The following is a 13,646-nucleotide window of genomic DNA, read 5'->3' as shown; positions in this document are numbered from 1 at the left end:
TGCACTGGGGAAAGAGAAACGTACCTAATTCAAAACCAAGTCCATTTTCAAATTAAAAACCCTCCAAAGGGTAAGTGGCAGTAGCTTATCTCTACTAGTGGTTGCAAGCATGTTGCAGCGAGGTCACCAGATCCAGACCCCGGGCAGCCTGCGGGAGCAGGGCACAGCAGCAGGGGCACAAGATCTGGCTCTGAGATGTGCCCACAGTCCTCGCCATAACGTTCACAAGGATCCTGCTTGGCAGCGTAGGATTTGTAGGAGGATGATTGCTTTTGTAGGAGGATGATTGTCCTTGCTGTAGGTAATGGCCTCCTGAACCAAGTCGCGAGTGTACTCCCTCCCTTTTATTAAAACAATTTATATCAAACCATTGTAACTTTTAATCTATTATCAAACAACAGACACAATGTTTCCATATAAGATTTCCAAACCGTCCATTTCTCCTGCATCTCTATTACTTCACTAACGACACGGGAGAAAATTCAATGGGCGAGAACTTGGCCCTTACTTCAGATGTAGTGGGAGCTCCATGGGCTCCTATCATCTGTAAAAATTAGGAGAATTTTATCTGAAGAGTAAGGTATTTCCTACCAGTGAACAGTGTCTTTTCAGATAGCCACAGTAATCCAGGCACCTATTCCCATTCTCCCTTTACACCTATTTCTCTAAACCCCAGCACGTGAGAACGAGCAAGCTTTGGGGCTTTCATACTAGCAGTGAAGGATGAAGCGTGCTAACTAACTTTAAACAAGCCATCAGGAAGATCGATGCTTTCCCTCAGTGTCTTCCACAAACCCTCGGGTTCTGCCAGTCTCCGACGAAGCGTCCTTCCTGCCCAACAGGGACAGCAGCTAGTGGTGACGGACACTGGGAAGTGTACAGAGGTGCCAGCTGCCCGCTGCCAACCCCAGCCCCAACTCCGGACCCACAGCTGCTCCAGTGGAATTGGCTGCCCGCTCCCCTGGCCACAAATTATGAAGTGACTGAAGTCCCAGAGATGAAGTAATAAGGGAATTCATCACCTTCACACCTTCCGTGTTGGCAGTAAAGTAGCACCACAGAACCTGCTGCAGGATCAGGTATTTAATCCTGTACCGGGCTTATTTTGGGGGAAGAAGATATTTTCTCTGTTTTGGGTACACCACTTACTGTAACTTCGTAACCGCTCTCACACTTGATACGCATTTGAGAACTACTGCGCACTAATTCAGTGATAACTTCTGCTGCTTCGACCACAGCAGCCACAGCCAACTTTCACTACAACTGGCCTGGAATAACATGCAATAGGACTAACTGGACATTTAACTGCACCCCCACGTTTCAACTTTTGTCCCACTTTCAAATCCAAAATAGTTATTAAGCCAACATGGAAGAAACAAACAAATTTTAAAATAATTGACCAAACAGATTTCTAGAAGCCTCTCAGTGGTCAATAGTGAAAAAGGATTTACAGAACTGCGACTTCACGTGAATTAATACCTTCAAGTATTGTGACTGCACAGGAAAGGATTCCTTTCCTTTTAATATGTATGAGATATTGCATAATACTGCTTTTTTTTTTAAGATAACTTACAGAAATCCTTACATGCCTCAAAACCAGCAAACTTCTCAGTTACTACAGAAGAATTTAACATTGTTATTTCCAAAGCCGGACTTTCTTGCTCTTCGAAAAAACAAAATAGAATTCTGCAAGTAAACCAAAATCTAAAAAATATTTCCTATAAAGCAGAAAATCCCTTTTTTGGTCACTGCTATCACAGTCCTTATTCCTCATAAACACTCAAATCGGAATTATTTTTTTTTCTAAAAAAAAACATCAAGTTTGACTTCCAGGTGGCCTCTTGAGTTTGCCATACTGATGCTTTGAAAATTATTCCCCCTCTCCCCCCCAAAGCTAACTATATGTGCTGTAGAACCCGCTTAACATTAATGAATAACCGTACCTTCACAAGCAATATTGTAGCTCTTTCGGTTACAAATAGCACAAAATAAAATCAAGTTGCAATTAGACTTTATGCAAAGGTTATTATATGAACTTGCAACTGTTGAAAACGCAGGAAAAAAAAAGCTATTTTAGTAAGTGGTATAATCCTCAAAACGAATTTTTGAAAGTACAGTTCAGGCTAAGAGCTAAGTTATACACTGAAAAAAAGGAGTGATCCATGGCCTCGCTGGGACAGCTATTTACAGCATTGCAAAGGAGGAATATACAAGAGGATCAAACAATAGCAGCAGGAAAGCGCTGCTAAAATGGCTGATCCCTCTGACCAAAGTTCAGTTCCTGTCTTTGCTCACACAGGTAAGGAGCGATGCTCCACCACCCATCCAAACATCACAACAGCCTCCACACCGCCCAGCAGGCCTAAGGTGCTAATTACAGGCAACTAGCTCAAAGCTTTAAAAACATTCAACACAAAATGATTTCTAATCTGCCCGTTTGCAGTCTACTCGTTTGCTACTGTGCACGTTACCTAGCACAAACATTCCACAAAAAAACATAACCCTCGTGACTATTAACAATTATAAGTTGCAAATATGTTCAGACACTGGATACTTGAAACAGAATATGTTACACAACTCTAAATAAAATAAAATAAAATAAAATAAAAAAAAGTTAGTGCAATCTTGAAACTTGCTACTGACCCTCTTCAGCTGCTGCTGTAATTGTTCCCTCATGGACTCAGGGCAATTATCAAGCTGCGTCTTCTGCTCGGAGTAAAGCTCCTGAAGCCTCTCTAGTTTTTCCCTCTCAGCATCAAGTTTTAATTTTTCCTGAAGCATGAACCAGAAAATAAACACAATTACCTTCAAACCCAAGCAGTTGTTAGTGATTATGACAGTGTGTGGCAAAACTTTAAATGAACAGTTGAAGCACGTAGGTCAAAGACAGAAACTTCTTGTTAGTTGAAATGCAACGGTGGGATGGGAAATGATCAAAACAAAAACATTAATCGTTTTAGTGCGGTGATTAATTCTCTCCCTCGTCACTGTGTTTTGTAACCGTGCCTGGATGATGCGGTTAAAGCCCAATGCCCAAACACTTGTCTCACCTAATAAAAAAACAAACAAACAAACAAACAAACAAAAACAAACAAGGAGATAGTAGCCATGTTAGTGAGGTGACTGATGGAGGAGAGAGGAGAGTAGCTTTTAGAAAGCAAAATGGATGGAAAATGACTGTAGTCTGGCAGTGAGGGGAAAATAGATCTTCCCAGGAGAATGAATTCCATGCCTGTGTGCCTTTGTACAGATAAGTACATTTAGCAAGCAGTGAAAAACCAGAAAGAGACAGAGCTTTATAAAGAAATAACTCTGGGCCAGGAAATCCTGTGTCAGCAGAAACACCAAGTGATTTAGCAAATTTGCTTCAAGATACAGGAACTGTAACCTGTTCTTGGGGATCAAAGGGGACTGCTCCACCTCCCTGGTCTCCTCCAACTAGTTCAGCTTTCCTCTCGTTCCACTCGAGCAGCAGTACTCGCCATACTCCTTCTCACCCTCAAAAGCCTTTAACCTTTAAATCTTTGTAATAAAACACAACATGATTTACTGTGCAGCACTGCTCCAACAACTGGTTGCAGATCACTTGGAGCTACCTTGTAGAGTATTATTTATCTATGGACCAGAGCTTGGGAACCAATAAATCAGAGTGCAGAGAATTTTTTCAATGCCTTTTACTTGCATCTACACTAGTCAACATAGCAGATGCATTTTTTTTTTTCAACTGAGCAATTAATAACTGGAAAAAACAATACGCCTGATATGCCAGGCATAAATAATCAAGTAAGTCCCTGAAGCCCAGCTCTCTGCTACCTTCTAGAGTCACACTGGTATAGTTCCCTCTTCCTACTTCTTGTTCTACATTTATGCATCTCTTCTCAGATGGTCTCTAACTTTCCTTAATACTCAAAAATTAACAGTATCAGCCCCAAAATTTCAGCTTCCTCTTTTGGATGCTCCAAGAACAATTGCATTCTGTCACAGCATCCACTTATTTGTCCTCTTTCTGGTCCCAACTATTATTTAATTTTAAAATCAAATGCATGCCTCAGCAGGTGCTATATCATCAGATACTCTGCAGCAGCCTTATGGCACATGCCATAGAGAAGAAACTTCTTTTAGCATACAATACCTGTCATTTCAAACTGTGGGATGGCCTTTCCCCAAAACCCTCTCTTTGTTGTTCCCGACACGGTTCTCAAACTCTCACGCACAGTAGAGGCACCATAACAAACACGCGTTAGCTGCCTACTTTCTTTTTGGTTTTATCTCTAAATCTGAGTGGGATGAGGGGCTGGAATTTCATTTTCCCAGTATTTAAAAACAACAACAGGAAGTATTCTCATTCAAGCCCAATGTCGATCAAATTCCCAACTCTGTTATTTTAATTTACACGTGCAGCTTCTCAGCTCATACGATCAGATGAACAAAATGCTGAAGACAAAATATTTTTTTTTTTTTTAAGCTTGTAAAAATGAGCAACTGATCCAGCATGTTCAGTTACCTGTACCTTGTGTACTAGCCTCTGTCTTACAGCAGCAGCAGGGCTCAGAAATATGGAGGATGTAGTGCGTGCCAGCTGCACAACGAGGGAGAAGCATGCAACTCTTGAAAGGTCACCTGTAGACCTCTGTCCCCAAGGAACCCCGTTTGCTGAATCATCCTTACTTCCAGCACGGAAGGAAATCTATGAATAAACTGGTAGTTCCCCTCCTCACAAACTTTGCTGTCCATTTAACATTCAACCTACGGTCTGCTGCATCGTTTCTCGCTTTCCTTTTCTGCCCACCAAGCAACCTAAAGCAGCAAGGACTTCTCTGTCCTTAGCTGCAGTATCGTACCTCTGAAGCTATTAATAGCTCACTAAATGTCTATGCGCTGCAACAAGCTCGCTCATTCATTAATGAGCAAGTCAAATCTCGAGCGTGAGGAGACATCATCAGCAAGTATAAAACTCCCCGAGCATCCTGCCAGAGATACTGTTACTTCCCTCAAGAAATTAGAAATGTATTCCTCCGAGATTGAAAGCGATACTCATCTGGCCTATTTATAGCATAGGAAGTGCTAACATCCCACCAAACTGGCTCCCTTCAAGATGTGCACAGTCTTAACAGGAAATACCCCTTTCAGCAGCGAGAGGCATTACACGCTCTGCAGCTGTGGAGTGCAGTTCGCTGACGTCTCTGGCTGTGTGCTGGTGAAGTCCGCTTAATTCGCAGAAAGTAATTTGATAAAGAAAAGAATAACCAGAATTTGTTCATACAGCCTCTTCTACAAACGGATGGAGGCAAGTTCTTTTAAAGGGGAAAAGATGAACACCTTTGCAGGCTCAGTGCAGGACACAGCTGCGGCAGGCTCTGTGGCTGACTCTGCGAGATGTTTGCTCGAGAGGAGACGGGGCAGAGCTGTGAACAGAGCCTGTGCACTCCAGCTGCTCATCCTCATTTAACCACAGGAGCTTGTACTTGTTAAACGTTTCTCTGCAGACAACTGCTTCCCAGAACCAGCGTGGACTCTGGAGTCACGCTAATTGCAGTCTGGTTGAATTCTTAACATCCTGTTTCCGAGAAAAGAAGTACATCTCAGTGAAGTGTAACATCTGGTCTGAGCCTACTGCCCAACTTGCTCTATGGTCTGTCTCTAGATACGCGTTAAATGAACTTGGGGTCTGCCAGGATACAGAGCAGGACTGACTTGTTTTTTGACAATGCTGAGGCACGGCTTGGATCATAGAATCATAGAATGGGTTGGGTTGGAAGGGACCTCAAAGACTATCTAGTTCCAACTCCCCTGCCATGGGCAGGGACACCCTCCACTACACCAGGTTGCTCAAAGCCTCATCCAACCTGGCCTTGAACACTTCCAGGGATGAGGCATCCACAACTTCTCCGGGCAACCTGTTCCAGTGCCTCACCAGGCACTGGATCAGTTTTGGAGGATACCAGAATAGCATGAGGGATGGCAGTAGAAAGAATTGACATGTGACACTGTCCCCTAAGAGCACCGATGTAGGATGGCATCAGAATGCCCATGGTATGAACACAGACCATAAGCGATCAACATGGGTCACAAAAGGAAATCAACCTTTAGATCCAGTAGAATTGACTTTAGGGAAAAGAGAGAGAAAAAAAAAGAATACATATCCAGCACATCTCATAGATGATGAGGACACAGAGGAGATTAAAGGACAATCGTAGCCCCTAGAAGAATGGGAACAACAGGAAAAAAGAGACAGACCAATCGCATCAGTGTTGTTTCCTGTGGTTAAGGATGTCCTATGCCTGATCAATACTGCTACTTAAAACCCCAGCAGGTCCCCACACCCCTCTGCAGAGAAATTATCCTGCTTTTCAATTTGTCATTCATCACATTCTGCTACTGCAGGCAGGCAGGCTAAAATTGTAGAGGCGTGTGTCTGGATGTGTATGTGTCTTCTGAATCAACCTTCCTGCATAAACTGGTAGACTCTGCAGAAATGAGTCAGAGTCAACGCGGATGAAACAGAGAAAGCTTGTCAAAAATCCATATTAAAACTGGAAAAAAACAAAGCAAGAAATCTATGATTTTTACCAGGTCACTGTGAAATGGATTGTATGGCTAGGTGAACTGGGCTCACTCTAAAACCTTTCACTTCACACTCCCCCAAAAAAAAACCCTCAAGAAAAAACCCCAAGGTATGTGTCTTTTTCGGAGAGAAAGAGAAACTGTAAAGAAACCCACAAGCCATAAATGAAGGGGAAAAAAAAATAAATACTGAATGCGTTCCCATCTCTTATACTTCAAAAGTTCTGGTCTGAAGTATTCCAGGATCTTCCTCAGTCCAACTCACCTGCAACTCATCATGTTTTAAGGTAGCAACATCTCATTACCCACACCAAGCTTCAGACACACATGCCCTGTCTCTCAGTATGGAATCTGCCAGTCTCACAACTCTCAGCTTTCTGAGAAATAAGGAGAAGCACGTGCAGTTCTTTGCTCTGAAAAGCTTCTCCATCTCATCTTCGTGCTTTCACCTCTAGCTAAACTTTATTCTTTTACACTCTGAAAGAACATCCCTTCCCTTCTCCAAAATAATCTACTGCAAAAGCCAGGAATGGAGGAGAAAGGAATCATTTCTGTGGTTTGCTCTTTCTACTTGGAAGTGGCGTGATGCTACAGAGTTTGTCTATTCAGTAAAACATTTTGGAGAATACGTGGGAGAGCAGGACAATTTGACTTTAACAACTCATTGACAAAATTGGCCTAACCCTTGCCATGAATTTGTAAGAAAACAGTCTAGTCCCTAACAGAAATCAGGCTAGGAAATGCGATCTGCTCTTCAGTGGTGACCCGTTTAAAGGGGCAAATGGTACATTTGGGGAAAGTGTTAAACCTGAGGTCTACCGACTCTTCCAGCACTCTTGCAAATTGAAAGCATTTCTAACACTATGGCTGATACAAATCATACCGCACACAACTTTGATTAAATAAATACTGTTGAAATGAAACAGATCCTCCTGTGCACAAACTGTACGTGCTCCTCTTCTATATATTTCAGACTACTCCTTCCTGCATTCATTGATCTCTTTCAGGATAGAAGAATGAAAGTTGTCAGGATTTAGTTACGTGTCGCTAAATCCCTGTGGGTTTCATGAAAGAAGTAGTTAATGGGGGGGGGGAAATGCATGCCAGGCATGTGAAAAGGAGTGTAATATGGTAGAAGAAGGTATTTCACAATAGTTCTTTGCACTGTATGAGTGGTAACTAATTCATTATATAATAACAGACTGTATACAATGATGGCACCTGTATGAGAGATTTCAATGATTTTGTTTCACAAGCATGTGTAAAGCTAATGCTAAAAAGCATTTTAAATTAAAGGAAGCCCTCTGCTGTAAGTTAAAAAATCGCAATAGTTGCATATATCAATTTGCTCCTAAGACAACTCAAGTTTTTTTTTTAAATTCTAAGCTCATTCTCCAACCGTTGCAACGTGTTGTCCTAGTGAGCAGATGGGGAGGCAAAAGAAAACCCCTGTTTCTAAGGCACTGTTCCTTCATGAATGTAGAATAGGAAATAATAATCCAAATCAGAAAAAAAAATTTCAAGTGAGAAAATTAAAATTCTGTATAGCCTTCAACATCTAGATGACAATAAGAGGACTTCCTTTAGTGGTACAATCCATTCTGCTATTTCCCTGACTGCTTTAAAAGAAAGCTTGTGAATTCAGATTTTTCTCCTTGAGTCTTCATAATCACCTTTTTCGTCATTAGCATTCTCTCTACAGGATATGCTTACATGGATATATCCAGTGGATGCAAGTATTCCTCATATTACTTCATCTTGTGTATTGTTTCTTATGGAGATTCATAATGTCATAGACACAGTAACGCATCCCTTTAAAACACTTGCTTCCATCTTGCTGTACTGGAATCTGACCAGGAAAGATTTAAAAGGCTATGCTATGAGGCATAAATTTGTCAGATTCATCAGGATAATAAACAATAGCAGGAATTTTGATTCCAGAAGAGAAAGGATTGAGCAGAGATCACCAGTATATTTAACTTCGGTTGCTGATGGCTCATCAGACAGCTGCTCTTTCCTGGCCTCAATTCTTAAAAGTCTTTGCAGTACTAATTCAGCAAAGAGGCTAAGCTTCAAACGTTTTGGCATGTCTGGGATATCCGTTAATGACTGAAAAATATTTCCACAAAAGCATGAGGACAGAATTAAATGTATTCCAAAACAAGACAAGTTATCCACTGCCAGCTGCTCCCAGTTTCTGCTCCTGAAGAGGGACAGGAAAATCGGGCTGATAAAAGAGTCCCAGAGTATGTATTTTCAGTTATTCCTGTTTATTCATACTCGCTGATCTATTATTTCTTTCCCCAGCTATGTTACTACTTTCAACTTGATGCTTTAACTTGGAGACCTCAGGCATGGCAAATCATTAAGCATCCTTCTCCAAATATGCTGGACTGCATGTTTTAAAACTACACAGACTAAGGAAGCACCATAAAAAAAGAAAGTACTTTGCAAATCTGGATTACATCCAATTGGGCAAATACAATTTTCACCAGTTTCCTTACAGACAAATGTCAATCCTGAACTAAGTCTCATGAGCGAAGGGTCATCGCAAGGAAGTCGTAATTGTAAATAGCACGGCGGACCTGAGGGGCTGTTCCGCTTGAAACAATAGCATCATTATTGTACACTCACAGGACAGTAACAGGAATGACTGCTGCGGTAATTACAGGGAGCCGGGCCCGGATGGCAGGGAAAAGGGACATTGGCCCACCTACTTGCTTGTTTCTGGGTACTGGACAGCTTGGCATTCTCCAGAGCAGGCTGCACTCAAAGTAGTTTTGTCAACATTCTATGATTCTATGAACATTTTGTCAACCATTTTGTCAACCATTCTATGATTCTATCAACATTTTGTCAACCAATTCTATGATTCTATGACCATCTGTAGCAAAGCTCTTTCCTGAGAGCTTCAAGCTGTATCTGTCAATCTGTGTTACTAGTGACTTATCAGGGCTGTCCCTGCATAAATGGAACTTGCAATTAATAGCTTAAATACTGCTATTCAAATATGTAGTTGGTCATCTTTTTCTGTGGAAAAATCAAGTATGTAGTGCATGGTAGTTAAAAAAAAAAACAAAACAAACAAAAAAACCCTAAAGAATGAGAACTGTAAGCTGTGCCATGGAGGCAAAGTCAGACCTTCCTCCACACACTAGCATGATTTCCAGCATAGGTGAAAGCTCAGGCCATGTCCAACAGCTCTGGAAGTAGCTACCCCAGCCAGGACAACTGAGTGCTGTCAGCCCTCGTACCTAGCAGAGATGCTCAACAGCCAGAACTACGCCGAGTCCTGCAACAGTGCTGAAAGGCTCTGTCATCTTCTTTTCAAAATGCCAACCACTCATAGCTCTTATTTCCAAAACCTATGTAAATCAACGCTAATTGCTTCGTTCCTTACAATGTGTGTGATGGCATATTCGCAAAAGCCAGGGAAATGCTTTCAACTCACCCCAGGGTGCCTGCGGCACAATCTTCCCCACCGATTCATCCGCCCTTCCTCACCATTAGCCCCACCACGTGTTCAGGTAGGGCTGTGCACAGGACTCCAACGAGACCAGAACGCAGCGTACCATGTAACGTACAAACCCTCATGCAAAACACGTTCCTGATTTACAAGCAAGGTGCTGGGACGCAGACACGCAGTACCCCAGCAAAGAGCACACTGGCACAGCCTGAAACTGAACTCACAACTCTCCTGCCTTCCCATACGTGTTCCAGTTGGTTCTCTTGCCTCGCAAGGGGTGGAAACTGTAGCTTTAAAACTCTGCAAAACGTTGGCCAAACTTTTATGTCCTCATCTAAATGAACTATGCACAGCGTATTAAAAAAAAATAAAAAAAAAAAAAAAATCAAAGAATTGGGTAGAAAGTAGTACAGGAGCTTCCATCTACAGTCTATTTCAAGTACATAACATGGCCCAATAATTACGTTGTAGTTTATGATCTCTCTTTTTAAGAATTTCACAAGTTTTTCAAACAGGTGCACGAGTAAGGATGAAACACAACCAGGCAGGGGTTTCCTGTCCAACAGGTGCCGAGATCAGCGGCAAATTCCTGGAGACGCTCAAATCGCTCCAGAGACAAGTGCCATGGTGTGTGGCACTAACACCTCACCATCATTTCGGCAGTGACATTAACTCTCAGAGGTGAGAACCTCAAGCCGACACCATGTGGTGTGTTCAGATGTCACTCCCTTACCCTGACAGAAACATAACCGCTGTCCAAGCGGTGGGACCCGACGGCTTCTTGCCAGGAAGCACCAGCAAAACCAGTACCACCAGTATTATTAGGAGTGAAATATTCAGGCAACTGGAAGAAATCATGACCACTGTGCGGACACTAGGACACTCGTTCTTGCAAGAAACAACACAAAAAGTACCAGCAGCAGGGTGAAAACTACCGGCCAAAACTCGAGCCTTAATTCTGTCGAGGAGGTCAGAAGCTTCACATTATTTCAGCAAAAAAGGACCACCTACCACCTCACCTGAGTGCCCCTTTTCTGGGGGGTTGATTGTGTACCACTACAGAACCGAGACACCTGCCTATCTTGCATCAGATCTGCAGGGCTACAGCCTTAAGCGTACAGACACACAAATCAAGCTTTAAAAAAACCACTGTTGTTTCAAGTCAGCCAGAACTTTTATTTGTTGGCGCGATCAGTGCCATCTATTTTGCTGGCTGACACTACTTTGTCCAGAACACTTCAGCTGTCAGTTCATATTTCGCCTGTTTGCAGAAGCTTGTCTCCCGTTTCTTTTTTAAACTTTTGCCTTTATTCAATGCTTTCAGACATCTTCTAGAACAAAACCTGTGAGTTCTCTTAGAGTTTATTTCTACAAAGATAATTTCAGTATTAACTGAGCCATGGCTTTAAGTCTAGAGCATACGCTCACAGCTGGGTTCTTTGTTTCTTTGTTTAAAAAAAAAGGAACACAAAAGAAAAGACAAATAAAACATTGTAATTGATCTGACTAGCAGTGTGCCTCATACTGAAAAAAAATGTCTTGAGCGAACTTGCCTTTTAAATAACAAGAGTTCTTTTTCTAGGCTGCTTTCCATGTGTTAGTTCAACTGAAAATTTAAACTAGACTTGGCATTTTAATATTCTGACTGCTACACCCTAATGTTCCATTATAGGATTGCAAGGAAATTTAAATAACCTACAGGTTTTAGAATGATTTCTATTAGTTTCATTGGACTTTGAGGCTACTAGAGAATAAATACAAAAGGCAAAAGATGTCTTGAATTTCTAGGTATGTTATTTGTTACCACCTACCAACCAAAACTTCTAGCAGCATCCTTTTGGAGGGCATCTGCTTGCACCACCCCATCCACTGTTACCAACTCCAAACTCATCTTTATACTAAAAAGCAAGTACGAAACTTGGACTTCCACGCACAACTTAAAATGTGACCACAGGCAACACGAAAGCTGAAGGATCACTGAGGGGTACAAAAGAACAAGGAAAAGCACAGGCAGGGAAGTCCACAAAAGTCCAAGCCTAAACTGGACGTGCGCTGTCACTCCACAGGGCAGAGAGGTGGGAGCACCGTTGTTCTTCTCAGACACAGGTTTGATGAGCGCAGCCACAGAACAGCATTCAGGCTCATGACAGGGTAGGCAGAAATTGAAGACAAAAAAAGCTCAGAATAAAACCATGCAAGCTGTAAGGTGTGAATTAAATGAGAACTGCAAAAGATCTAACAACATGCAGCTTGTCTACGCAAAAGCAAATAATGCAGAAGACTTCCAGATATTTCTGGAAAGCTTAAAAAAAGAGGGGGAGAGACTAGCTAGAGCATTTCCACAAGTGACAGTTTTAAATTATGAGGTGGAGGATGAAATTTAAAAAGGAAACATTACTGGGTGAAAGCCTTGGAAGAACTTCCTGACCTTGAGATATTATCGGCCGTGGCACGTCCCCGTGGAGAAGGGAGCTGCCTGCCTGGAGAGCCCAGCAGAGAGCCTGCTGGAGGGACCCAGGGCTCCCCGGGGTGAGGGGGACAGCTTCGTCTTGCAGGTCCTTTCCACTTCTGTACTTAAAATCTTATAGTGCTATCCTGTTTTGCCAATATATGCTTATACATATTTGCTGTGTGTTTGAGAGCAATTCAGTGTCTGACTGTATAGAAGAACAAACTAATTTTTTAGACTTAATCGCAGAGAATGTTCTACAGTACTAAAACTGTCAGTCAGTCAGCAAACAAAATAAGCCAACATAATTGCTTTAAAATTACGTACTTGACAGATGACTTACATATCATTCTACATAATAACAGATAAAGCCACCTTCTGAAACCGCAGCCTTCTTACATAGTTTCTTTGCTGAGAAAGGATTCTTTCTTTTTTTTTGTTATTTCGAAATACATAATCTACAATAGCAAGTAGTGGAACAGTTCCATTAATACTGTGCTTTTAAACAACATATGACCCAAGTCCAAGCCCTACATAGATTTTTTTATTAATCAAAAAAAATCTTCACAGTAAGTCAGGTCTTTTTACTTAAGCATAGTATATTTTGCTTGTCAAGCATACCTTGGGAAACAAGATTGTTACAGGGAGATGATGATGAGACAACTATTTTTTTCTTCCATATTTATCAAGTAAATTTACTTATAGACAGTACTTAATAAAATAACCTCTATCAACATGTTAATCATATAAATGTATTTTGAAGGTCATGGGGAACAGAGCACACAGTCAGCTAAGATGACTCAATTACCTTTGTCTTTTCACCAATAACATTTCTTTCCAGCTCAGCTATTTTTCTGTTTAGATGGTCCAATATTTCCTTCTCTTTCAGCAGCTCTGTTGTTTCAGATTTCTGTTCCCCATCCAAAAGGGCACATTCCATATCCAACTAGGAACACAAAACACTTTTCAGAAGCAGTCCAGATTAAGAAGAAATCTTGATAAACATCATTTTCTGGGGGAAGGGGAGTGAGTTGGTGATTATTCACAAGAGAGAAACATTTTAAAAAGAGGGGGAAAAAAAGTTTTACTGCCACAAAAGTAAGCTAAAAAGAGATCACAAATCTGAGAAAAAGAAAAACTGCAACATAAAATACTGCAAAATAAAGT

General features: G+C 41.6%; 1 protein-coding gene across 4 annotated transcripts in view; it reads right to left on the bottom strand.

Annotated features, from left to right (window-relative positions):
* PHLDB2 (pleckstrin homology like domain family B member 2) overlaps window positions 1-13,646 on the bottom strand; it is a 60,099-nt gene that overhangs the window by 29,483 nt on the left and 16,970 nt on the right. For 3 of the 4 annotated variants that reach the window (XM_086627639.1, XM_086627556.1, XM_086627717.1), the window contains exons 5-6: window positions 13,288-13,425; window positions 2,644-2,772 (exon numbers count right to left, since the gene is read on the bottom strand). In XM_086627639.1, the coding sequence (XP_086483765.1) occupies window positions 2,644-2,772; window positions 13,288-13,425 (267 nt within the window). The remainder of the gene's footprint in view (window positions 1-2,643; window positions 2,773-13,287; window positions 13,426-13,646) is intronic. The other variant, XM_086627795.1, reaches the window with a different exon arrangement.

The sequence above is a fragment of the Tauraco erythrolophus genome, chromosome 1, assembly GCF_009769465.1.
Source record: "Tauraco erythrolophus isolate bTauEry1 chromosome 1, bTauEry1.pri, whole genome shotgun sequence".
NCBI classification, from domain to species: domain Eukaryota; kingdom Metazoa; phylum Chordata; class Aves; order Musophagiformes; family Musophagidae; genus Tauraco; species Tauraco erythrolophus.
The sequence above is the reverse complement of the archived record's forward strand: the minus strand, read 5'-3'. Positions and strand labels throughout refer to the sequence as shown.